Source organism: Chiloscyllium punctatum, chromosome 22 (genome assembly GCF_047496795.1).
Source record: "Chiloscyllium punctatum isolate Juve2018m chromosome 22, sChiPun1.3, whole genome shotgun sequence".
NCBI lineage: Eukaryota > Metazoa > Chordata > Chondrichthyes > Orectolobiformes > Hemiscylliidae > Chiloscyllium > Chiloscyllium punctatum.
Window position 1 is genome coordinate 93375463 of NC_092760.1, and position 26058 is coordinate 93401520.

General features: G+C 41.1%; 1 protein-coding gene across 15 annotated transcripts in view; it reads right to left on the minus strand.

The window, feature by feature from the left end:
- Positions 1 to 4017: 4017 nt before the first annotated feature.
- LOC140493856 (uncharacterized) overlaps positions 4018 to 26058 on the minus strand; it is a 236137-nt gene continuing 214096 nt past the window's right edge. For 14 of the 15 annotated variants that reach the window (XM_072592839.1, XM_072592842.1, XM_072592848.1 and 11 more), the window contains 6 exons: positions 25330 to 25482; positions 25027 to 25191; positions 21243 to 21340; positions 13907 to 14041; positions 13059 to 13173; positions 4018 to 4873 (listed from right to left, as the gene is read on the minus strand). In XM_072592839.1, the coding sequence (XP_072448940.1) occupies positions 4715 to 4873; positions 13059 to 13173; positions 13907 to 14041; positions 21243 to 21340; positions 25027 to 25191; positions 25330 to 25482 (825 nt within the window). In that variant the 3' untranslated portion in view covers positions 4018 to 4714. The remainder of the gene's footprint in view (positions 4874 to 13058; positions 13174 to 13906; positions 14042 to 21242; positions 21341 to 25026; positions 25192 to 25329; positions 25483 to 26058) is intronic. The other variant, XM_072592844.1, reaches the window with a different exon arrangement.

Sequence of the window (26058 nt, forward strand, 5' to 3'; positions counted from 1 at the left end):
CTGAGGAGGTCATTATGGTTCCTTGCTGTGGCAGGTCGGAACTGGCGGTTGATGAGTTGAGCATCGTACCCCATCCTTTTGAGGACATCCTTGAGTACTTCCAGGTGTCCGTCATGTTCCTCCTCATCTGAGCAGATCCAGTGTATGCGTAGGGCTTGTCCATAGGGAATGGCTGTTTTAATATGTTTTGGGTGGAAGCTGGAGAAGTGATCTCCAACCAACATTGTACACCAGGTACATTGATGACATTTTCTTCCTCTGGACCCATGGCGAGGAGTCACTGATAAAACTACACAGTGACATCAACAAGTTTCATCCCACCATCAAACTCACCAAGGACTACTCTCGACTATCTGTCTCATTCTTGGATACGTGCGTCTCCATCAAGGATGGACACCTCAGCACCACACTCTACCGCAAACCCACAGACAATCTCACAGTGCTATGCTTCTCCACCATCCCTGACTGGCCCTATCCTCACTCTGGCCATCCTTTTGTTCCTCATGTAAGTGGAGAACACCTTGGGGTTTTCCTTAATCCTACTCGCCAAGGCTTTTTCATACCCACTTCCATCTCTCCTAAATCCATTCTTCAGTTCCTTCCTGGCTACGTTGTAACCCTCCAGAGCCCTGTCTGAGCTTTCCTTCCTCAACCTTAAGTTAGCGTCCTTCTTTCTCTTGACTAGATGTTCCACATCTCTTGTCATTCAAGGCTCCTTCGCCCTACAATCCCTTCCTTGTCTCAGTGAGACAAACCCATGCAGCACTGTCAGCAAGTGCTCCCTAAACAACCTCCACATTTCTGTCATGCATTTCCCCAAGAATAGCTGCTCCCAATTTATGCTCCACAGCTCCTGCAGAATAGTATTATAATTCCTACTCACCCAATTAAGGACATTCCCATAACATCTGCTCTTATCCCTCTCCATGACTAAAGTAAAGGTGAGGCAGTTGTCATCACTATCACCCAAATGCTCTCTGAGAGATCTGATACATAATCTGGTTTGTTGTCAAGCACCCAATCCAATATGGCCTCCGCTCTAGTCGGAGAAAGTGAGGACTGCAGATGCTGGACATCAGAGCTGAAAATGTTTTGCTGGAAAAGCACAGGTCAGGCAGCATCCAAGCAGCAGGAGAACTGACGTTTCGGCATGAGCCCTTCTTCAGAAATCATGAAGAAGGGCTCATGCCTGAAACGTCGATTCTCCTGCTCCTTGGATACTACCTGACCTACTGCCCTTTTCCAGCAACACATTTTCAGCTCCCCTCTAGTTGACCTATCTCCATACTGAGTCAGGAATCCTTCCTGGACACACCTGACAAAATCTGCTCCATCCAAACTATTCGCACTAAGGAGGTTCCAGTCAATATTAGAGAAGTTGAAGTCACTCATGACAACAACCCTGTCATTTCTGCACCTTTCCAAGGTCTGCCTCTCAGTCTGCTCCTCCATGCCTCTATTTGGGGGTGGGGGGGGGGTCTATAGAAAACTCCCAGTAAAGTGACTTCTCCTTTCCTATTTCTTACTTGCACCCATAATGACTTAGTAGACCAACCCTCCTCGACAACCTCCCTTTCTGCAACTGTTACATTATCCTTGATTAGCAATGCAACTCCCCCACCTTTATTTTACCTCCCGCCCTATTCCTTCAAAACTCCAGAACATCCAACAACCATTCCTGTCCGTGATATCCAAGTCTCCAACTGGCCGCAACATCACAGCTTCAAAAACTGATCCATTCTCTAAGTTCATCACCCTTATTCCTGACACATTAAAATATTTGTTGCATTAAAATTGACACATTTCAACCTAATATACTGACTGCAACTTCGCCCTAACGACTGTGTATCCTTCCTTACAGACTCTCTTAATGCTGTCCCTGCCTGTTCAACAGCTGTCCCATCCTCTGATCCATAGCTTCAGTTCCCATCCCCTCGCCAAACTAGTTTAAACTGTCCCAAAGAGCTCCAGCAAACCACCTCCCGAGGATATTAATACCCATCCAGTTCAGGTGCAACCCATCCTCCTTGTACAGGTCCCAGCTTTCCCAGAAGGTATCCCAATGATCCACATACCTGAAAGCCCTCCTTCCTACACCATCCCTGCAGCCACATGTTCAGCTGCACTTGATCTCTTTTCCTAGTCTCACTAGCCCATGGCACCAGTTGCAATCCTGGGATTACCTTTTAAATTCTAATCTAACTCCTTATATTCACTTTTCAGACCCTCATCTCTTTACCTAGATATGTTTTTGTTACCTATGTGTACTACGACTTCTGGTTGCTCACATTCCTCCTGAAGAATCCTGTGGACTCTGAGACATCCCTGACCCTGGAGCCAGGGAGACAACAGATCATCTGGAAGTCTCGTTTGTGACCACAGAATCTCCTGCCTCTTCCTCTAACCATTGAATCTCTTATTACTATCGCTCTCCTATTTATCCCTTCACTTCAGAGCCACAGAGCCAGGCTCAGTGCCAGAGACCTGCCCCTGTGGCTTTCCCCGGTAGGTCATCCCCTCCAATAGTATACTTATTATTAAGGGAGACAGCCACAGGGGATCCCTGCACTGACTGCCTATTCCCTTTTCCTCTCTTGATGGTCACCCAGCTACCCTTATCCTGTAACTTAGATGCGACTACCTCCCTATAACTCCTACCACTCCCTCAGCATCCTGAATGATCCGAAGTTCATCCAGCTCCCTAACATAGTTTGAGAGGAGCTAAAGTTATGTGCACTTCTTGCAGGTGAAGTCAGCAGCGACACTAGTGGTGACCTTTACCTCACCCATCCCGCACGGGAAGCATGCAACTTCCATCCCGTCTGCTCTAAATCCTCGGGAGATTAAAAAAACTTAACCTTACCAACCCTTATCTTACCAACAGACTTCACCAGGTCTCAGTGATTTATCTATCTTAATGTGTCTTAAGACTTTCAGCACCTCCTCTTCTGTAATGTGGACTTTGTTCAAGACAATACTATTTACTTCCCCAAGTTCCCTAGCTCCTGGCACCTATGCCTCTCCCATCAGTAAATATTGACAAAAAAAATCATTTAGGATCTCATCAACTCTTGTGGTTCTGCATATTGACAATCTTGTTAATTTTTAAGAGGCTGTATTCTTTCCCTAGTTACACATTGGCCCTTCATATACTTGTGGAATGTCTTTGGATTTTCCTTTACCATACCTGCCAAAGACGTCTTGTGTCCCCTTTTCACCCTCCTGATTTCTCTTGTGTAGAGGGTGTCAGAGTACACAAGGAATTCACTTGATTCCAGCTGCCTATACATGTCATATGCCTCCCATGTAGTTGAAGATGCCCTCCAACACAGATCATCCACGTCCCACACCTCCCTCGAACCCCACCCCTCCAACCACAACAAGTCCCTCCTGCTATTGCCCCCTCGACCATGACCCCACCCCCCCATCCTCAAATCCAGACCATACACAACCACATCACCTCAGGGGATCTCCCACCCACAGCTTCCAATCTCATAGTTCTGGAACCCTGCACAGCCCAGTTCATCACACAAGGTTAGCTTGTGTAATGAACTGGGCTGTGTTCACAACTCACTAATTTCTTATGGTACTGGGTAGAGAAGTTTCCATTCCAAGCTGTGATGCATCTGGACAGTGGCAATAGTGTCACTGCAGTAACTCACCAGGGCTGCTTTGAAAGCACCTTCCCAAACCTGCAAACTCTGCCACCTAGAAAGACAAAGCCAGCAAACTACACCATCTGCAGGCTCCCCTCCAATTCTCACACCCATCCCATCTGAAAACATATCAGCGCTTCTTCATTGATATTTGGTCAAGATCTTGGATCTCCCTTCTTAACAGAACTATAGGTACTCCTACCCCATGTCAGAGTTCAGAGGATAAACATTGCTCACTATAAACTTCTCCAGGGCAATTTAAGTTGGACAATAAATGCTGGCCTGTCCAAAGATGCACCCATCCCATGAATGGATGCAAAATACAAGTATTCATGCAATGAAAAACTCAACAAGTATGCGATGCATTTTATTTTTTAATAAGAACTTCTTAAAACCAGAATTGAACTGGTATAATACTTTCAAAACCTTTGTTTCTACATTGCACCCAAGTTACAAACAGCTTGTCATAATCGAGATGAAAGCAACATTGTATTTAAATAATCAAATGACCTCAGTGTTTCTCAAACTACCTGCACCATGCCAATTTACAATACATTTTCAAGCATAAAAATAGTCTTTAATCTTTACCAGGTGTCCATCTTGAGTAGCAGAATTAAATATTGTTTTACACACTGGAAAATATACACAATTTTACATTTCTACACCACCATTACATATTTGCAGAGTAACTTTTGAATTTAATAGCAAGCAAACAATTAAAATTTGAAACCCAGTTCACAATCTCACCTCAAAGAAAGACATCTTAACAATACACTTCATACAATATTATAATATGAAAAGAGTTTACACAGCTGTAATTTTTTATCTTACCTAAAATTTGGAAAACTGCGTGATCAAATGGAGCATTGTTTTTGCATCCTGTCTTCCATGGACTTTGACAGAGAGTAAAATATGGCAAGGCATGAAAACAAGACTTCACTCCACATTCTCGGTTTTCCAATGGACAGATTAGATTAAATCACAACTGCACCATCATCCCACTGCTTCACATCAACCATGTGTACATTTCACAAAATCTTTTCTTCTGGTCAATGCACCTATAAAAGTCCCGTCAGGCACATGAAAACAAGAATATGTAGTGTCACAAAATACACAAAGACTAAGTAGCGTGATCTGGCCCTTGAGCTCATTATCTTTGAGCAGTACAAACTTCGGCCACGCAGCCACCGTTTGAAGGATAGCGCTCCCCTCTTTACCTGTGTGAAAGAAATTAAAGAAAAAGGAAAAAAAAATCATAAGCTATAGGAAAAGAGTGGGGCAAGGCACTAACTAGATAATTCTTAAGAGTTGGTATAGGCATTAGAGATGGAATAGCCTCATTTTCCTGCACGAGTAGATAATTATTAGCAAAGAGGTTTAGCTAGGAAAACCTGGTCACTGAAGACAAGAAACCTGATCATAAGAACATAAGTTAATATTCTATTGTGCAGAAGCGTATCCACTCAAGAAACTGAATCAGTTGCCTATCTTGATTAGTATTAGTAGATAGCAAGATAGTTAACACAGGATATTTGAACAACATCATGCATTTATATGTGGAATATTGTGAACAGTTTTGGGGTCCGTTTCTAAGGAAAGATGTTCTGGCCTGGGGGAGGATCCAAACGTTTACAAAAATTATCCTGGAGGTGAAGGGCTTGCTATACAAAGCACAGTTGAGGATTCTGGGTCTGTACATTATGGAGTTTAGAAGGTTGAGGGGGTATGTCTTTGATACTTACAGAATACTGAGAAACTCAGATGGAGTGGACTTGGAGAAGATATTTCCATGAGCAGAAGAGGCTGGACCAGAGGACATAACCTCAGAGTGAACAGTCAAAGCTTTAAAGCAGAGATGAGCAGGAATTTCTTCAGAGGATGGAGAATCTGTCGAACTCATTGCCACAGAAAGCTGTGGCGATTAAGTCATTAAGTGAATTTACGGCAGAAACAGATAGGTTCTTGATTAGTAAGGGGATCAAAGATTACAGACAGAAGTCAAGAGACTGGGGGGGGGAGGGGGGGGGGGATGTTGAGAAACATATCAGCCATGGTCAAGTGGCAGAGCAACCTTAATGGGCTTATAGTCTACATAGTACCACAAATAGGCCATTGGGCCCATGGGTTTGCTCCATCAATCAATGAGATTATAGCTGATCTTAGAATCCTCAACTCTACTTTCCTACCTCATCCCCATAATCCTTAATTCCTTTACTGATTCCCTTAATGTCTTTTCTTCATCTCTACTCAATGAGTACAAGCCCAAGCTGTTCAACCTTTCCTCATAGAAAAATCCCTCCATACCCAGAATAACCGAGTGAACCTTCTTTGAACTACCTCTAACGCCAGTATATCTTTCCACAGATAAGGAGACCAAAACTGTTCAAAATATTCCAGCCACAGTCTGATTCATGCCTTGTATATTTTCAGCACGATTCTATTCTTTTTTAAATATAACAAAGAACAACTGGGGCTGGACGGTGGCTCAGTGGTTAGCACTGATGCCTCACAGCGCCAAGGACTGGAGTTCAATTCCAGCCTCGGGCGACTGTCAGTGTGGAGTTTGCACATTCTCCCAGAGTCTGTATGGGTTTCCTCCGGGTGGTCTAGTTTCCTCCCATGGTTCAAACATGTGCAGGTTAGGTGAAGTGGCCATGCTAAACTGTCCATAGTGTTTAGGGGGTGTATAGGTTAGGTGCGTTAGTCAGGGGAAATTTAGGGTGAGATATGTGGACTTGTTGGGCCAAAGGGCCTGTTTACACACTGTAGGAATTCTTTAAAATGTTTTAAGTTTTTTATTTAATAAATCTCAGGAATATGACCTTTGGCTTACCAAGTCTGCTCCAACATATAATGCCTTTCAAAACTAAAAACCTTTTGCCTCTTTGCAGTCTGCATCTTTCTATTCCCTACCTTTTCATGTATCTGTCAAGATCCCTCATAGACATATTGTGCCTGCATGGATTTCCTCCGGGTGTTCCCCTGGCAGCACATTCCACACTTACCACTTTGTATAAAAAAACTTGCGTCTTATATCTCCTTTAAACTTTTATTACAAACTTATGTCTCCTAGTAATTTACATTTTTAGTTTGATACTGTAGACTTCAAAACTTCAATAGTTGTTCATGGACCGAATGAATCAACAAATGGTAAACTACTACACTCAGCAATAACTCTGCCTGGAGTGAACTATTAGCCGTGTCTGGGAGTGGAAGCTAAATAGACCAAACTGATTTTACACGTGCTTTATGCCACAAAGACAACTGATCGCCTTGCAGAAAAATTTAAGAAGTTAACTACAGGAAAGCTGTGTCTTTGGTCAGACAGTTAAGGCCAAATTTAACAAGAAACAAATAAATTACTTTTGATAAAAGGCAAGCTGCACACTTGCAGTAAATTAGATGAAAGGACTTTTAAAAGATCATCAGTATATCACCTCAGAGACCAAAGGATGAAAATCTGTATTAGAATCAAACACCATAACAACTCAACAGCAGAACCTTTGAAGAACAACACTGCAGACGGACCGAACCCTGGAAACTTTCAGAGAGAGATCACTGCTGGTTGAAGACCTCACCAGATTTCACCATTAATCAGATAGTAGCAAAGTTGGGTCGCAGGCTTATATTGGTTGCTACATGTGATAAAGTTTGAATTATTGTTTCAGTACTTGATTGTGAGAGAGAGTTCTTATTGAGTATTGAATTGATTCTGTTCGCCGAGCTAGGAATTTCTGTTGCAGATTTTGTTCAATCAGATTCAATCAATAAGCACATCGATCTGGACCCAATATACCGGCTACTGCAACGGACAGCTGAAACTGACAACCGGAAGCGACAGATTCAAACACTACAAATGCCGGAGGAAAGATCACAGAAGCGCTTCACAGGAGGTTCCCAAGCACTGAGTGTGTCACCTAGACAAGGAACAAAACGTCTGCAACACAAATTCCCAGCTCAGCGAACAGAACCACAATGAGCACCTGAGCTACAAATCTTCTCACAAACTTTGAGTATTGAATTGAAGGTAACTTGTGGTGATTTGCCCACAAGTATACACTGGGAGAAAGACTACAGCTATCAATTCTATCCTTATCGCTCATAATTTTGTACACTTCTAACAGGTTGCCCCTCAGCCTTTCAAGTGAAAACAAACTGAGCTTGCGCAATTTCTCCACAGGACAAATACTCTCCAAAACAGGCAAGATTCTGGTAAACCATTTCTGTACTCTCCCCAAAGCCTCCACATCCTTCTTACAGTGTGGTGACCAGAACTGTACATAACATTCCACACATGGCCTAACTAAAGTTCTATACAGCTGTAACATGACTTAGCAAATTTCACATACTATACCCTGATCGATGAAGGCAAGCATGCCATATGCCTTCTTGACCACCTAATCCACTGTATTGCCACTTTGAGGGAATTGTGGACCTGTATCCCCCTGTATGTTGATGCTTCTAAGAGTTCCAGCAACACATTTTTCAGCTCTGATCTCCAGCATCTGCAGTCCTCACTTTCTCCTAGCTTCTAAGAGTTCTGCCATTTACTGTAAACTTTAAGCCTTCTAAAATGTAACACCCTGAAATTGTCCAGATTAAAGTCCATCTGGCATTTCTCTGCCCATGTCTCCAGTCTATCTACAGCCTGCTGCATCCTCCTCCCTAACTGCCGCTACCCTAACATTTTTTGTCAGTTGAAATACTTATTAATTAGGCCATCTACATTTTCCTCGAAATCAATTTTAAATATATATATTACAAACAACAGAGATTCTTCACAGAGAATCCTAGGTAAAATCCCATCCAGCCCAGGGGACTTATTTATTTTCACACTTTCCAGAATTGCTAAAACCTCCTCCAAGTGAACCTCAATCTAAAATACTTGATCTATAACTTTCCAAACACTGACTGGAAATACTAAAGTCCCCATAACAACTACCCTGTTACTCTCGCTCCTATCCAGAATCATCTTTGCTACCCTTTCCTCTACATCTCTGGAAGTATTCAGAGGCCTATAGAAATCTCCCAAAAGGGTGACCTCTCCTTTTCTGTTTCTAACCTCAGCCAATACTACCTCAGTAGACGAGTCCTCAAATGTCATTTCTTCCACCGTAATATTGTCCTCGACTATTAATGCCACACCTCCCACTCTTTCACCATCTTCTCTGTTCTTACTGAAATATCTAAATCCGGATCCTGCAACAACCATTCCTGTCTCTGCTCTATCCATGTCTCCGAAATGGCCACAACATCGAAGTCCCAGGTACCAACCCATGCTGCCAGTTCACCTACTTTATTCCATATGCGCCTGGCATTGAAGTAAACACACTTCAAACCACCTTCCTGCTTGCCAGCACACTCTTGTGATCTTGAAACCTTATCTCTGACCTCACTCAACTCAACCACCTGGACACTGGAACCACAATTTAGGTTCCCAGCCCCTGCTGAAATAGTTTAAACCCATCAAAAGAGCATTAGCTCTTGTCTACCTTAATGCTGAGACTGTCAGCACATCTCCCTTTTTTATATATCAACATGCACTAGAATATCAACATACCCCTCTCTTGACTCAACATCCACCATCTCCTTCTCCTTTATGAATACCGATTCAAAGTATTCATTAAGGACCTCAACTACATCCATTGGCTCCACATATAAATTTCTCCTTCATCCTTGAGGGTACTTACACATTCCCTAGCTACCCTCTTGTTTCTTAAATACGTATAAAAAGTCTTGAAATTTTCCTCATTCCTGTTTGCCAAAATCATTTCATGGCTCCTTCTGACCCTCCAAACTTCTTGTTAAGGTTCTTTCCTGCTTTCTTTATATTCCTCAACGGCTTTGCCTATCTTCAGTCTCCTAACTGTGTTGCCTTTTTCTTTCTGACTAAGCTCAATTTCTATTGTCATCCAAGGCTCCTGAATCTTTCTATCCTTGTCCTTTACATGCACAGGAATTTGTTGGTCCTGAACTCTAAGCAACTGGTCTTTAAAAGATTTCCTCATGACAGATACGGACTAACCCTCAAACAGCCAGCCCAAATTTACATTCCCTGATCCCTACCTAATGTTGTCGCAGCTAGCTATCCGCCATTTTAATATTTTCATCTGAGGACTACTCTTAATCTTACCTGTAAGTAACTTAAAGCTTATAGAAGTAGGGTCATAAAAGCCAACATTTTATTTTCCCTTCCCTATTGTGATGTTATTGTCACTTTAAAAGGTTATTTTGTCCTGACTCTTTTTTGAAGAGAGGTTGTAAAGCAGAAGTGTGGAGCAATCTATCAGAACCACTGCAGTAAACAACTTATGAAACCTTGGGTTTTTTTGCTTACAGCCTGAATGGGTGTGGCCAACTCTCAGAGATCAGGATTTTTCATTTTTTTTTCCAGAAATCAGAAGCGCATTTGAGGTCTCAAAACAGTTGGAATCTTCAGTGAATGTCTCTAGACTGCTACACTGTCTGAATTTTCTTTCGATGTTTATTCCTCCAGGATTGGACTGTAAGAATCTGTGTCTGAATTTGGCTTTTTGCCAAGGGGTGTATGTCTGGGATGTTACTATATTGCAATAGTTAATTTGTTATAGGTACCGTACCATTATTTGGTTAAGTTTTCCAATAGGTAAGTTGTATTCCTCTTTCTTTTGTATGTATTTTATAGTGTTTAAATAAATTGTTTCGCTTAACATAGAACATAAAACCTTGCAAGAACTGTAACAAACACTACATTGGACAAACAGGCAAAAAACTAGCCACCAAGATACATGAACATCAACTAGCCACAAAAAGACATGGCCCACTTTCACTAGTACCCTTACATACAGATGAGGAAGGACACCACTTTGATTGGGACAAGACATCCATTCAAGGACAGGTTAAACAAAGACATGCACGAGAATACTTTGAAGCATGGCATTCCAAACAGATCTCTATCAACTAACAATCTACTTGGACCCCATTTACCACTGTCTGAGAAAAAGAACAGAAAAGGACATCACCAGCCCAAGGAAACCTAAATAAAAATAGAAAGTAGGCCATGCCACCAGTGCTTCACTGGAAGCTCACTGATGATGTTACCTAGTATGGTGACGAAACTTCTGAAAATGAACCTTTTAGCTCAGTGAGCAAACTTACATCCAGAGCCTTCTGAAAGTCCACAGAATCGATTAGTGTGTAAAGTTAAAGCATATTGGATTGGGGGTAGTGTATTGCAATGAATGGAAAATTGGTTGGCAAACAGAAATAATTAGAGGGAATAAACAGGACTCTTTTCCGAATGACAGGCAATGACGAGTTTGGTACTGCAGGGATCAGTGCTTGGATCCAGTACTATTCACAATATAGTACATATTGATGATTTAGATGAGGCAACTAAGTGCAATACCCCCAAATGAGCAGAGGACACAAAGGTGGGAGCATGAGCTGTGAGGACGATGCAGAGATGCTTCACTGTGATTTGTAGAAGCTGAATGAATGCACAAATGCATCACAGATGCGGATATGTGTAAGGTTATCCAATTTGGCAGCAAAACGAGGAAGATGGATTTATTTTTAATTAACTTAGTTAATTAACTATATTTAATATATGAGAAACGTTGAGGACTCTGGGTTTATACTCAATAAAGTTTAGAAGGATATTGGGCTATCTAATTGAAACGTACTGTCTGGGCCATTCAGAATTTAGACTAGATGTTGGAAAGATGTTTCTATTGGTAGGCAAAACTAGGACCTGAGGGCATAACCTTAGAGTAAAGGGAAGACCTTTTAGAACGGAGATAAGGAGAAATTTCTCCATGCACAAAGTGATGAATCTATGGATTTCATTGCTACAGATAGATAGGTTCTTGAGTATCAAGGGTTATGGGGAGAAAGTGGGAGAATGGGGTTGAGAAACTTATCAGCCATGATTGAATAGCAGAGCAGACTTGATGGGCATAAGGGCCTAATTTCTGCTCCTATGTCTTATGGTCTAACTTATTTTTCTAATCAACCTGTTCAGAGGTGTTATTACAAACCTTCGGAGCAGGTGGGACTTGAAACTGGTTGAGAGATAGGGAAACAACAATGATCTAAATGGTGATAAATTGGGAAAGGGGAGATGCAACAAATCCTGCATGTCTTCATACAATAATCGCTGAAAGCAAGCATGTAGCTGCAATAGGCAGAAAAGGTGGTAAATGATACATTGGCTTTCACAGCAAGAATATAGAAGTTCAGGCACAGGTATTTCTTGCTGCAATTGTGAGACTACCCCGGAAAAGTGTGTGCAGTTTTGGTGTCGTTACCTGAGGAAGAACATTCTTCCTATAGTCGACTTACCAGATGTTTATTGGGATGGCAGGACTGATGCATGAGGAAAGGTTGAATCAGTTAGGATTACATTCACTGGAGTTCAGAAAAAAGATGGGGTGGGGGGGGGGGGGGATCTCACTGAATCCTCAAAAGTTTTAACAGGACTAGATAGAGTAGACGTAGGATGTTCCTGATGGTACGGGAGTCCAGAACCACAGGCCATGTTCCAAGGATTAGGGATAAACCATTTAGTACTGAGATGAGGAGAAACGGTTTTCACACAGAACTGTGGAATTTATTGCCAAAGAAAGCATTCAAAGCCAATATATTGTCTAATATCAAAGAGTGAGACAAAGCACTTGGGGCCAAGAGGGAAAAAAGAATATGGGAGAGAAACCAGGAACTGGCTATTGAGTTGAATGATCAACCATGGTCATAATGAATGGTACAACATGCTCAAAAGGCTGAATGGTTCATCAGACACCTATTTTCCATGTTCCACATTTAGTTACGCTTAGTTTAACCCCACCCTAAATTACATCCTGCTCACTGGGGCATATCTTCGCTGTCAGATATGAATTGCTCAAACATTTTTCAACAGGACCTTTTGTGTTAAAGTCCTTTCTCAGTACACTTCACACAACTGAGACCCCATCCGTATGTGAGTTCCTAGTTTAAATTTGGCACAGCTGTTTCTGACCCAAGTTTCTCACTCAAACAGAATACTAAATTCTACCATGTTATGATCACTGTTATTTAGGGAACCTTTTATTCTGAGATCATTTATTAAGTCGGCCTCATTACAAATGACCTTATCCAGAATAGTCTCATCCCTAGATGAATCCACAACATATTGTTCCAGGAAACCTATTCCAAAAACACAATAAATCTTTCCTCAAGGATACATTTGCCAATTTTATTCTCCTAATCTACACAAAGATTTGTGATTGCTTCATGTCAAAACACATCTTAGTAATAACAAGTATGGCACAGTATAATTGGTGGTGGAGGGGAGCTGGGGAAGAGAAGAGTAGCAAGGGGAAGAAGATATTTTTAATAAACTGGATCAAAACTAGCATGTGAAAAAAAACAAATGATGTTACACACCTTCCGGACCACGACGTGTTCGCTGGGATCTATGATTAAAGCTTCACGTTCCTCATCAGATTCCAGTTGTATGGTGTACTCTCTAGGTGGTTGTCTGACAGTAGGAATGTCAAGACTAGAAAGAAATGAATGTGAAAGAAAAATAGCTCAATACGATATCTACAAAATCTCCAACGATCCTAAAGACTTAGGGAAAAAACAAAACTCCCCAGAGTTTCTCTGTTCTAACTTAGGATCAAATGCGTAAGTAACAGAGGTTTCTATAGAAGTGGAAGTTTTTGAAGGATTGAAATAGCTTGGGAAGGGAGAAAATACTTGCAGTGGTGAGAGGCTCACTAACCACAGGCTACTGATGTTTATTAATTGGTTAAAAAAAGTCAAGAAACGAATGAGGAGAAACATTTTATTCAGCGAGTCATGACTGATTACACAGCCTGAAAGGATAGTGGAGCAGAAGCAAGAGTGACATTCAATTGGGAATTGTAATTCTACTTAACAACGAAGAATTTTCTGGGCTATGGCAGGTATAGCAGGAATAAGGACTCACTCAAAACCCTCCTTAAATCAGAGCCACAGGCTTGATAGAAGAATGGAGTGTTTCAATGCAATTTGATTCTTTAATTCCGTCAACTCACACGTCACCCTCCACTGGAGGAAATCTCAAATACTGAAATATGTAATTGTGGTCAGTTGAAATGGACAGTGTATGATCTGATATATCACTTGGCATGTTCATGCAGTTATGAGCATACATATATGCTCATCCAATTGACCAATGAATAATAAAGACAATGTAGCAATGTGACGTTCCAGGAAAATTCAAAAAGATGTTCAGTTTTGACACTGACCCCTTTAGTATTTCTTCAGCTGCTATCAATGCTTCCTCTGCAGCACTTCTTCTGAGCTCTTCTTGTGCTAACACTTCTGCTAACTGGGACAACTCCTGGTGAGCTGAATCATTACGTTGATCCGATTCTGCGAGCCTAGATCATGAGCAACAAAACAATTCTGACCAATGAGCAACAGACAAAAGATCTGTATTAAACAGAAACTGAAGTCATACTAGACTTGGAATATTAAATGTTTCTCTCTCTATAGATGCTTCCAAACCATCTGAGATTATCCAGTGTTTTGTGCTTGCTTTAGATTCCCCACAAACACTATTTTGCTTTTATTTTATGTTTGTGTATGGTGCCTTTAACACCATTGCTAAGTCCTGGTGTTCTTTATAGCTAATGGTGTATTTTCGAACCAAGTTTACTGCAAATAGCAAGATCCCACAGACAGCCTGACAAAAGGAGGAGGAATCTGCTAGGTAGTGAGGGATTCCCTGACTGCATCTTGCTTTCAGACCAATTTTGATCTTAGAAAACAGTGTAAGTGATGGATCCACTGTGGAGGCCAGTCACAGCCATGACTGCAGCAATGTGTATGATCTACCTGTCCAGTTCGGCGGAGGTAAAGAATGGGGAAAAGATGAAGATGACAGAAAGGGCAACAGTGGGGTGAAGATTCATTAATGAGGGGAGTAGACAGGCACCCTTAAGGCCATTGACAGCTCTCCAGTATAGTATCTTGTCTCCTGAGTGCCAGGGTCAAGAATGTCATGGAACAGTTGCAGGGTATTCTGAAGAGCAAGGTAAACAGCCAGGGGTCATGGTCCATGTTGGGACCAATGACACAGGAAGGAAGTGTAAGCAGACTTTAGGGACTTACGCAGGCAATTGCAAAGTCGGACTTCCAAGGTAGTAATCCCTGGATTACACTTGGCACAGTACTGAGTATAAAGTCATATAGCACAGAAACAGACCCTTTAGTCCACTTATCCACGTCGACTATGTTTCTCAAATTAAACTAGTCACACTTGCCTGCATTTGGTCTATATCCTTCTAAACCATTCCCATTCATGTATTCATGTACCTATCCAAATATTTTATAGATGTCGTAATTGTACCTGCCTTCACCACTTCCTCTGCCAGCTCATTCCATACATGCAAATGTGAAACATTTGCCTCTTAGGAACCTTTTAAATCTTTCCCCTCTCACCTTAAACCTATACCCTCTAGGTTTGGACTCCCCTACCCTTAGAAAATGACCTTGGCTATTAACTTCGTCTACGCCCCTCATGATTTTATGAACCTCTATAAAGTCATACTTCAGTCTCTGATGCTCCAAGGAAAAAAGTCCCAGATTATCCAGCATCTCCTTGAAACTCAAACTCTCCAGTCCTGGCAACATCCTTGTAAATCTTTTTTGCACTCTTTCCAGTTTAATAATGTCCTTTCAATAACAGGATGACCAGAATTGCACATAGTATTCCAAAAGCGGCCTCACCAATGTCTTGTATAGCTGCAATATGATGTCCCAATTCCTACACTCAATGCTCTGATCAACGAAGGCAAATGTGCCAAACGCCGCCTTCACCATCCTGTTTACATGCAACATAATTTTCTAGCAACTGCGTACCTGCACCTCTAGGTCCCTCTCTTCAAGAACATTCCTCAGGGCCCTACCATTAACTGTGTAAGTTCTGCCGTGGTTTGTCTTGCCAAAACACAACACATCACATTTGCCTAAACTAAACTCCATCAGTCACTTCTCAGCTCACTGGTTCATCTAATCAAGATCTCTTTGCATTCTTAGATAACTTTCACTATCCACTACACCACCAATTCTGAGGTCATCCACAAATTTACTAACCATACCTACTATATTCTCATCCAAATCGTTGATATAAGCGCCAAATATAGTCCCAGCACTGATCCTTGCAGCACACCACTGGTCACAGACCTCCAGTCTGAACAGCAACCCTCTACCACCATGCCAATTTTGTATTGAATAGGAATAGAAGGATAGAGCAAATGAATGCAGACTGGAGAGATGGTGCAGTATTCTTGAAGTATTGGAATCATTTCTGGGGGATGTACGAGCTACGTGAGTTGGACAGGGTTACATCTGAACAGGATCGGGATTTTGTGAGAAAGTTAGCCAATGCTGTTGGGATAGCTTTGAACTAGATTGGCAGGGGAAGGCAGTTCTGACAAATAGTTCAGAGGGGAAGAGACTGAGATAGAATTACAAGTTAAAACTTCAGTAAATTGAGGGGAGGCAATAGTTAGACATTACTGCTAGACACTTAATTCAGAGACTGGAAAGTTCTGGAAACCTAGTTCACATACTAACATTGGTAGATGGTGGAATGTGAATTCAATAAAAATCTGGAATTAATAGGTTTATGAAGACCATGAAACAGTTATTGATTGTCAGAAAAAAAGATTATGTTTCTTTGGGAAGGGACTTCCTATCCTTACCTGATCTGGCCGAAATGCAATTCCAGACTCTCACCACTGCGATCGACTCTTATGGATGAACAATAAATGCTACGGGGCCCACGAGTGAAAAATAAAATCTAGAATGTAAGAACTAGGAGGAGTAAGCAATTCAGCCCCTTGAGCCTACTCTGCCATTTAATACATCCATGGCTGACTTCATCCTGGCCTCACCTCTTCTTACCTGCTCTCCACAACTCTTTAACACATTTACTAACTAAATTAATAACTAGTCAATAATTAAAAATCTGACTACCTCCTCAAACTTATTCAGTGTCCTAATGTCCACCACCACACTCTTGAGAAGTCATTCTTCCTCATCTCAGTTAGAGCTGCCACTTGCTAGCCTAAAACCATGATCTCGCACTTTAGATTGCTCCACAAGGAGAAACATTCACTCTACGGTTACGATATCAATTTCCTTTATCTCATACCTCAGTTAAATCTGCATCTCCTCTCATCCTTTTAAAATCTAGCAAATACGAGTCTAATTTTTGCTCAATCTGTCATCATAAAACAGTCCTTTTACCTCGAGTTAATCGAGTGAACGTTCCCTGGACTGCCTCCAATTTGATTACACCCTTGCTTAACTAAGGGGACCAAATTTATATGCAATGCTCCAGAAGCAATCTCACCAATAAAAACCAAAAGAACTACGGATGCTGCAAATCAGAAACAAAAACAGTAACAGCTGGAAAAGTTCAGCAAGTCTGGCAATATCGGCGAAGAGAAATCAAATATAAACGAAAAAGAAAAATTTCTTCAGATATTTGAAAAAGAAAAGTTAAGTGCTAGCCCTGTAGAAAATCAATCTTGAGAATTAGTAATGATGGATAAAAAGACGATAGATGAATTGAACAGTTATCTTCCGTTGGTCTTTTCTCGAGAGAATATAAGTAACATCTTGGAAACAGCTGTAATTCTGGAACTGAAAGGGAATTAAGAAAATTACAATTAATAGGGAAGTCATTCTAAGTTAATTTTTCGAGCTATGAGTTGACAAGTCCCTAAGTCCTGATGGATTTCATCCTAGAGTCTTAAAAGTAGCAGCTAGTGAAATAGTTGATACATTGATTTAAATTTTCCATAATTCATCAGATTCATGGAAGGCTCGTTTTGTTTGAAAAATAGTTAAATGCCAATATTCAAAAAGGGATGGAGGCAGAAACAGGAAACTATAGTGTACAAAATCCCATGCAAGGACTGCACAAAACACTACATAGGACAAACAGGAAGACAGCTAACGATCCGCATCCATGAACACCAACTAGCCATGAAACATGACCAGCTATCCTTAGTAGCCACACACTCAGATGACAAGCAACATGAGTTCGACTTGGACAACACTGCTATTATAGGACAAGCCAAACAGAGAACAGCCAGGGAATTCCTAGAGGCATGGCACTCATTCACAAATTCAATCAATAAGCACATCGACCTGGACCCAATATACCAACCACTGCAACGGACAGCTGGAACTGACAACCGGAAACGGCAGGTACAAATCACTATAAATGCCGGAGGAAAGATCACAGAAGCGCTTCACAGGAGGCTCCCAAGCACTGAGGATGTCACCAAGACAGGGGACGAAACGTCTGCAACACAAATTCCCAGCTCAGCGAACAGAACCACAACAACTATAGGTCTGTTGGCTTAACACCTGTCATAGGGAAAATATTAGAAGTTATTATTAAAAATGTCATAACAGGGCGTTTGGATACATTTAGGTCATCAGGCAGAGCCAACATGGTTTTGTCAAAGAAAAATCATGTTTAACTAATTTATTGGGTTTTATTTTTTAAGTAACTTGTGTAGCAGATAAAAGGGAACCAGTGGATGTTTTTTGATTTTACAGAAGGTTTTTGATAAGGTGTCGCACAAAAGATGATTGTGGAAAATAAAAGCTCAGTGCAGGGGGTAACATATTGACTAACAAGAAGCAGGATATAGTAATTAATGGGTCTTTTTCAAGCAGGATGTCACATCAGGGTTGTGAAGAAGGCATACAGTGTTTTAGCTTTTATAAATAGAGGGATCGAGTTCCGGAACCATGAGGTCATGCTACAGCTGTACAAAACTCTGGTGCGGCTGCACTTGGAGTACTGTGTACAGTTCTGGTCACCGCATTATAAGAAGGGTGTGGTAGCTTTGGAAAGGGTGCAGAGGAGATTTACTAGGATGTTGCCTGGTATGGAGGGAAGGTCTTACGTGGAAAGGCTGAAGGACTTGAGGCTGTTTTCATTAGAGAGAAGGTTGAGAGGTGACTTAATATATAATAATAACAACATAATCAGAGGGTTAGATAGGGTGGACAGGAAAAGCCTTTTTCCAAGTATGGTGATGGTGAGCATAAGGGGGCACAGCTTTAAGTTGAGGGTTGATAGATATAGGGCAGATGTCAGAGGTAGTTTCTTTACTCAGAGAGTAGGAAGGGTATGGAATACTTTGCCTGCAACGGTAGTAGATTCGCTAACTTTAATTAAATTTAAGTCATCATTGGACAAGTACATGGAATAGGCCGAAGGGCCTGTACTGCGCTGTAATGTTCTATGTTCTACCTGGTGTGCCACAGGGATCAGTGCTGAAGCCCCTGCACTTTACAATTTATATAGATGATTTGGATGATGGGGTCAAAGGTATGACACAAACATAGGTAGCAAAGCGTGAAGACGACACATAGACCTTCCAACAGGATATTGATAGGTGAAGTGAACGGACAATGGTCTGCCCAATGGAGTACAACGTAAGAAAGTATCAAATTGTCCATTTTGGCAGAAAGAATAAAAAAGCATATTATCTAAACGATGAGAGGTTGCTGAGCTGAAATACAGTAAGATTTGCATGTTCTATTGCATGACTCGCAATAGATTAGTACACAGGTACAGCAAGTAATCATTAAATCTATTAAAACATCATGTTTTGTTGTAAATAGTATTGAATGCAAGAGTACTAAAGTTATGCATCAGTTATACAGTGCACTTGTGAGACCACATCTGGTGTTCAGTACTGGGTACCATACTAACAGGAGGATGTTAATGCACTGGAAGCAGTTCAAAGAAAGTTTACTGGATTAATACCCAGAAGGAGCAGAACTACTTCTTCGAGTTCTGAAGAAGAGTAGTACCGAACTTGAAATGTTGGCTTTTTTTCCTCCTGCACTGCTATCAGACCTAAGTTTCATCAGAATGTTGTGCTGTTATTTTAGATGTCCAGCATCCGCATCACCGCTTTTATTTCAGAGAAACTGAAATTGGTCACTCAGCCTGATCTTGGTCTGCCTTACTGTGAGCTATGACTGCTGCCAGTTCTGATCTGAATTCTTATAGATTCTTCATAGGATGCTTCCATAAAAAGGCATCTTCATAAAGAGTGCAAGGCATAGAATCCTGGATTCATGGATCATAATTTTCAGCTATTAAAACTGTCAAATGGAAAATTAGACAAAACAGGTTTACAATATCTATAACAGCTCTCTGCACAAGTATCTGCTCTTATTTATGGTTCTCAAGATATCTCTAAGTGTTTCTGCACTAACACCCTCACTCCTCTTAGCAATTTTCTTGCTAAGGATAATATAAATCTGCAAATGACAGTAGACAGGAGAAGGTCTGCTGGCTCATCCAACCTGTCCTACACAATTGTGATACCTTGTGTGTCACCAACCAAATGCATACTTGTGACCACCACCCCCCCTGCAAATGTGATCTCTTGGAAGGGGCTCAAAAAGGAAAGTCAAGTCAATTTGGTAGAGCAAAATGGGAAATTCCATATCATGCCGCGACTGCCTGGGGGCTTATAGTACACCGCTTACAGCGCATTTGCCCTATTTGTATTTTTTGAGTAAGGCAACCCAAAGCATGTCCAGGAGATCACACTGGCCCTGTCACTTTTATGCTGTACCTACCTATTATGCAAGCATGATGTCCCTGACCAGAATCAGATCCTGTTCTCACTTAAAGGAACTCAGCAAACTAGCATTCAATTAATGAGTTAGTAGCCTGGTCTATTGTTCCACAGGTCCACTATTTTCTGGGAAAGAAACACCTATTGACTTACTATTTGACCTAGGTTTGGCCATGCACAATTTTAAATTTGATCATTGGTTGGAGTTTGTTTGTTCTCTCTTTCCTCTTTAACTAAAGTTTGCTGTTTTCCAAAGTCCCTCTCATGGCAGCCTTCAATCTTGTGCAATCGCCATTTGTGCATTGGTGGGCAATTCTACACTCGCCTCACCGGACTCAGTAGCTCCACTCTGGCATAGCAGTCTCGGTTGTATATGCTGGAGACAATCTGCAGTGAAAGTGGAGTCGCATCTCTTGGTTGCAAGCTTAGGCCATTCTTACGAAGTCCCTGGACTGTCCAAAAGTCAAATTCCATGCTCGAATCCCAGGTTTGTCCGAAAGGAGTCTGTGCAAACACTGGCTTAATTTAAATCTGATAATTTATATCAGAAAATAATGAGTCTGGGAGATTAAGGCATCACTGAATCTCTTACTATTGCTTATCATACCTTCAAAATGAATGTTATTGGTATAATTTTGCTGTTTGGACTAATTTCTCAAATGTCCTTTCATTTAATAACCAGTAGCAATCACAGAATTCCAGGCCTCCTTTCCATCTTTTCATTTTAGCTACCATAGAGTTATTTTTTGATGTGATTAATTATTTGCAGTAAAGGTGGTGGGCAACTGATACTTTCAGGAAACGGTCTTTTTGAACTGCATAACCTGTAATTTATTTCTCTCCCATACCCAGAATTATTTGAAATATATACACATGTTTGCAAACTGATTTTGAATCCATTAAATCATTGTGGTATTTATCGCTGTCCAGCTGCAAAACAAACAGCACTCACCTCCTCCGCAGTTCACTCAGCTCTAAGTTGTCAATTTCCACTATAACACTAGCACGCTCTTGTGGAGCCCCTGGTGGAACTTCTTCATTTGTTTCATTCTACAATACAACCAAAAAAGGATAAGAATTCAATTTTTATGAACACTTGTTTTGCCTGTAAATTTAAGGAAAACTGAGGTTAATAGGAAAACCAAAAACTCTAGATTTAAACTAATTTGGCACAGAACCAAGAAAGAACAGTGCAGGAGAATACCAGAGCTCGCAAAATACTCAGGGATATGGCTGGCACTAGCACAGAGAATAGGAAATTAACAGGTGAAGTCGTAGCAGGGGAGTAAGAAAGTTCAAAACAGAATTAACATGCATGCGTGCATGGGATACAGTAAATAAGATTACAGATGCAGACTGCAATGTGGAATTGAGATGCTGTGGCAGTGACAAAGGGCAGGCTCAAGGAAGGGCAAAACTGTATGTTAAATATTCCTGGTGTACGCTATTCAGGAAAAACAGAAAGAGGAGTGGAGGAATACTAGTTCTGATTATTCTTGCCTTAGACCTTCTCAACTCAGTTTCTTTCTTTAAGATACTTATTAAAACTTATCAATCCAACTAAGCTTTTGGTCATCTACAATAAATATTTCCTCATTTGGTTCAGTGTCCAGTTTAGTTTGACAATGCTCTCATGAGGCATTTTATTACGACATTACATCCAAATGTAATATTTCAAAATTTGTGGATGATACAAAGTAGAAATATTGTCAGGAAGATGCAAAGTGGCTTCAGGAGGCTTTGGACAGGCTTAGTGACTGGGCCAGAATATGACAAGACAGAAAACAGGGTGGAAAAATATGAGGTTAGGGTTGGGAGGAACAGATATGAGGAGCATATTTTACATGGAGAGAGGTTGGAAGTGCAGATGTGCAAAGAGACCAAGATATCCCTGTCAGTAAGTTACTGAATGCTAATATGTACAGCAGGTATCAGTATTCCAGTCCATCTCTCTGGAGCAGGAGGCTTAGATTCAGGTCCCACCTGTTCCATAGATGTGTGTTGCCATCTCTGACGAGAAAACACTGGCCTTTGTTGGCCAGGGGCTGTTCATACATAAAAAACAGCAAGCTTGTGAACTGAAGTTACCCGAACCCCAGCCACTGACTTGAACCAGATCAGCTCTGAGGGATGACTTTAGGTGCAAGTCCTTATTTGGGTGGAAGAGTAATGAGGTAATCCTAACTGTGTCCTTGGAGTAAACCTACAGTGGAAAGACATCGGCTTGTCACATGAGCTAAGAACTAACGAGAACAAGACACTGCTTGGGAAGGTGAGGAAAAAGGATAAAAATGAAGGATTTCGGCGTGCCATCAGTGAAAGTTCTGGAGATCAACCTTTGCAAAGTTGTGGATCCCATGTTTGGAAGCACGGAGATAATGCTGGGACCTGGGAAAAATTGTCTGGGCAGCAGGAGCTTCTATTCTTCGGTGTTAGCCTTTATTTTTGTCAGGAGGGCCTTGTATGAATTGCATGCCTACTGTTAACCTATTCCTAACAAAAAGCAGTGTGAATTGAATGTCTGTTTTATCTAAACCAATAAAGCTAATGGTTATTTGATACAGACTCGACTCTTGTCCTCTTTGTGCTGAGCCAATAACTGGTGTTGAACAGAGTAATGAGGCAACACCTTGGTTGCAAGAAGACTTGAGCATGGTAGTGTATTCCATTTAATTCCATCATCTCAATCACTAAAGTATACTGGGATCCAAGTACTGATCCCTGTGGTATCCACTTGCCGTTGCCTGCCACTCAGAAAAAGATGTGTATGTTTAACTTAAATATTGATAGATTTGTGATTGTCAATGGTGTAAGGGCTATGGGAACAGTTAGTAAACGGTATTGACATGGTCAACTAACCACGACTGTACTAAAAGGCAGAGCAGACTTGATAGGGATACCGTGAGAAAGTGAGGACTGAGATGCTGGAGATTCAAGTCAAAAAGTGTAGCGCTGGAAAAGCACAACCTGTCAGGCAGTATCCAAGGAGCAGGAGTCAACATTTCCAACACAAGCTCTTCATTGGGAATGTGGTGGTAAGGGGGCAAGGGGACTGAGACATAAATGGGGTTGAGGGAGCTGGGGGGCGGGGTTTGAGAGGACCCGAATCCTAGCTACCTTCCCAGCAGCCTCACTCCCTTCCCATTTATCTCTCATCCCCTTGGCCTCCCCCCCTCCCCTTTACCCACCCACATTCCTGATGAAGAACTTATGCTTGAAATGTCGACTCTCCTGCTCCTCAGATGCTGCCTTGATAGGCAAACAGCCTACCGTTGTTCCTACATTACTCCAAAAAGTAGTATACAAATGCAGGTTGTGGTTCCTGTTTCAGTATGGTTCTTGGTACGATCATATTCAAGCACTGTTGTGATAGTATTGTGCCTTAAAGAAGGGATTTGTTCTGTGCTGTTTCACTTGCATTGGAATGTCAGCTTCAGAAGCTCCCTGAGTCTTTCATTAAAGTTAGACAACAAAGCATGAGTGGGTGGAGTCAGGTTCACACAAACCTAGAGTTTTAGGCTTGCTTTTAGTTGGAGTTTGAAATTGGCTGCTGAAGCTGATAGATACAGCTTTCTCAGCTGCAGAAAAAAGCTTGAGCTCTCTCTCTGCTGCTAGACTGTTCCTTTTGGTGTTTCTTTGTCCTGGATTGGAAGGGAGGTAGCACGTGAGTAAAATCTGTTTGCTGAATTTGCCTTTGCCAAGGGTGTGTTTATGGGATGCTGCTATATTGGAACAGTTGATGATTAGTAGTTAAATAATATATAATTTTATGAAGGTCTCAGTAGAGTTCAAGTTACGCCTGGTTGTCTTTTCTTGTTTGTATTTTAACTGTGGTGTAAGAGCAAAGTGTGCTTTGTTTAATGTCTAGTGGTGGACCTTTGAAAGATAAAAAGTTAGGGTCGATGCTATCTTCTTGATATATTTCCAGAGGGTCTGTTCTGTTCCATAATACACCTTTCCATCTTAAAGTGAGGAATGGAGCTGTTTCCTGCCAACTCATTGTATTGCATTCCATTCACAAACCTGCCTGCATCGAGGCTTGGGCTCACAAGTGACTGGTAACAGGAGTACAAAACATCGATACAGTTAGGTGTTTGCTGATTCCAAATCTCTGGCTACATACAAGCTTTCAATTACAGGTGGCTTTCAAGTTCATACCACGTGACCAACAAGACAACCAACAGATGTGTTGCACCACTGACTCAAGACAATCTTCAAAAGAAACCTCAAATGAAGAGGAAAGGATACAAAGGCTCAAGGGCTAAACGTTTGAAAGATGCACAAATGCGACAGAGGAGCAATGGCCACCAATTAGGTGGGAATTCTCTAGGCCCAAAAGCAAGCCTGCCTCTGCAATTGAAGTGGAATTCAAGGTCAGAATAGTGATTGGTGCTCTCATGCAGCATCAGTTGAATCTTGTCTGCAACAAATGGAATGTGTTCTTCACATCACTGGGTTCAGGCACAATATCTATCGAATACAGGGTAGCACACACATTTAAATATTTAAAACATACAGATGTATTAAAGTACTCAACACCAATAAAATATATTTTTACATTAAGTGTTCACACTGGGGACAAACAATTGCCTTATTCTTCATGCTCCTTCCGAGGTTTCCTGACTTATTCTTTACTTTAACCTTTCAGCTTTGTACATCTACTTCTCAAATTCTTTTCTTAAAGTTGAGAAGGAAAAGAGAGAATCACAAAATAACTTGATAGGCCAACCACTTACTTGCTCTTCATTGTGCAAAGATGAACGTATTGTTTGGTACTGTCTTTCTAGTCGATAATAGCGATCCTGAAGATCTCCATAACGTGACTGGGTATCACGCAATGTCTGAGAGACAGCTTTTAGCTGGCTAGACAAAGTGGTTTTCTCTTCAATGCTCTGCATAACCTGTGCCAACAAAATAGTGAATAAGAGTTGATCAGATCATAAGCCACACAATCTTCAGAATCATTCATATTTTATTCATAGGTTAAATAAAGCTTAGAGGAAAAATGTTACATGAATTAAACCTCAGGAATACATTACCTCGTTATTCAGTTTTTGAAATTTTTGTTCTTTGTGGTGAATCTCTTGTAAATAACCCTGGACTTCACTCTGCAGTTGTTTCTTTTCTATTAGCAGAGACTTCATTTGTTCAGCAATATTCTCATTGCTCAGCGAAGATTCAACCTCTAAAGGCTAAAGTAAAATTATAAAACTGACATAAATGTTTTAATACATTTGCAACATATCAGACCCAAACACTATGCTTACATACAAAAACTAGCTTTTAATGCAAGGTGCCAGAATATACAAGTCTTGTCACAATTGTGCATGACATGATGCGACCACATCTAAATAACTGTTAAGTTTTTGTTTTCTTTCTTAAGATTCGAAACAGCCTGGAGAAGGTTCACTGGATTGATTCCTAAGATGAACAGGTTACCTAATGATAAAAAGGTTGAGAACAATCTTTTAGTTAGGTCATGAGGATGTGGGTGTTGCTGCATTTATTGCCCATCCTCGGGCAATTGTCAGCTGCACTCTTGTAGGTCTGGGGTCACATATAGGATCCATACCAGGTAAACACAGTATATTAGCTTTCCTAAAAGACGTTTGTGAACAATTGAGAGTTACATGGTGGTCATTAGCCCAACTCCTCATTGCAGACTGTTTGCTGGATCCAAATTTTACTATCTGGTACAATAGGATTTAAACCCATCACCCCTCGGCATTGGCCTCGAGTTTTGGATTGCTAGTCCAGTGACATAGCAA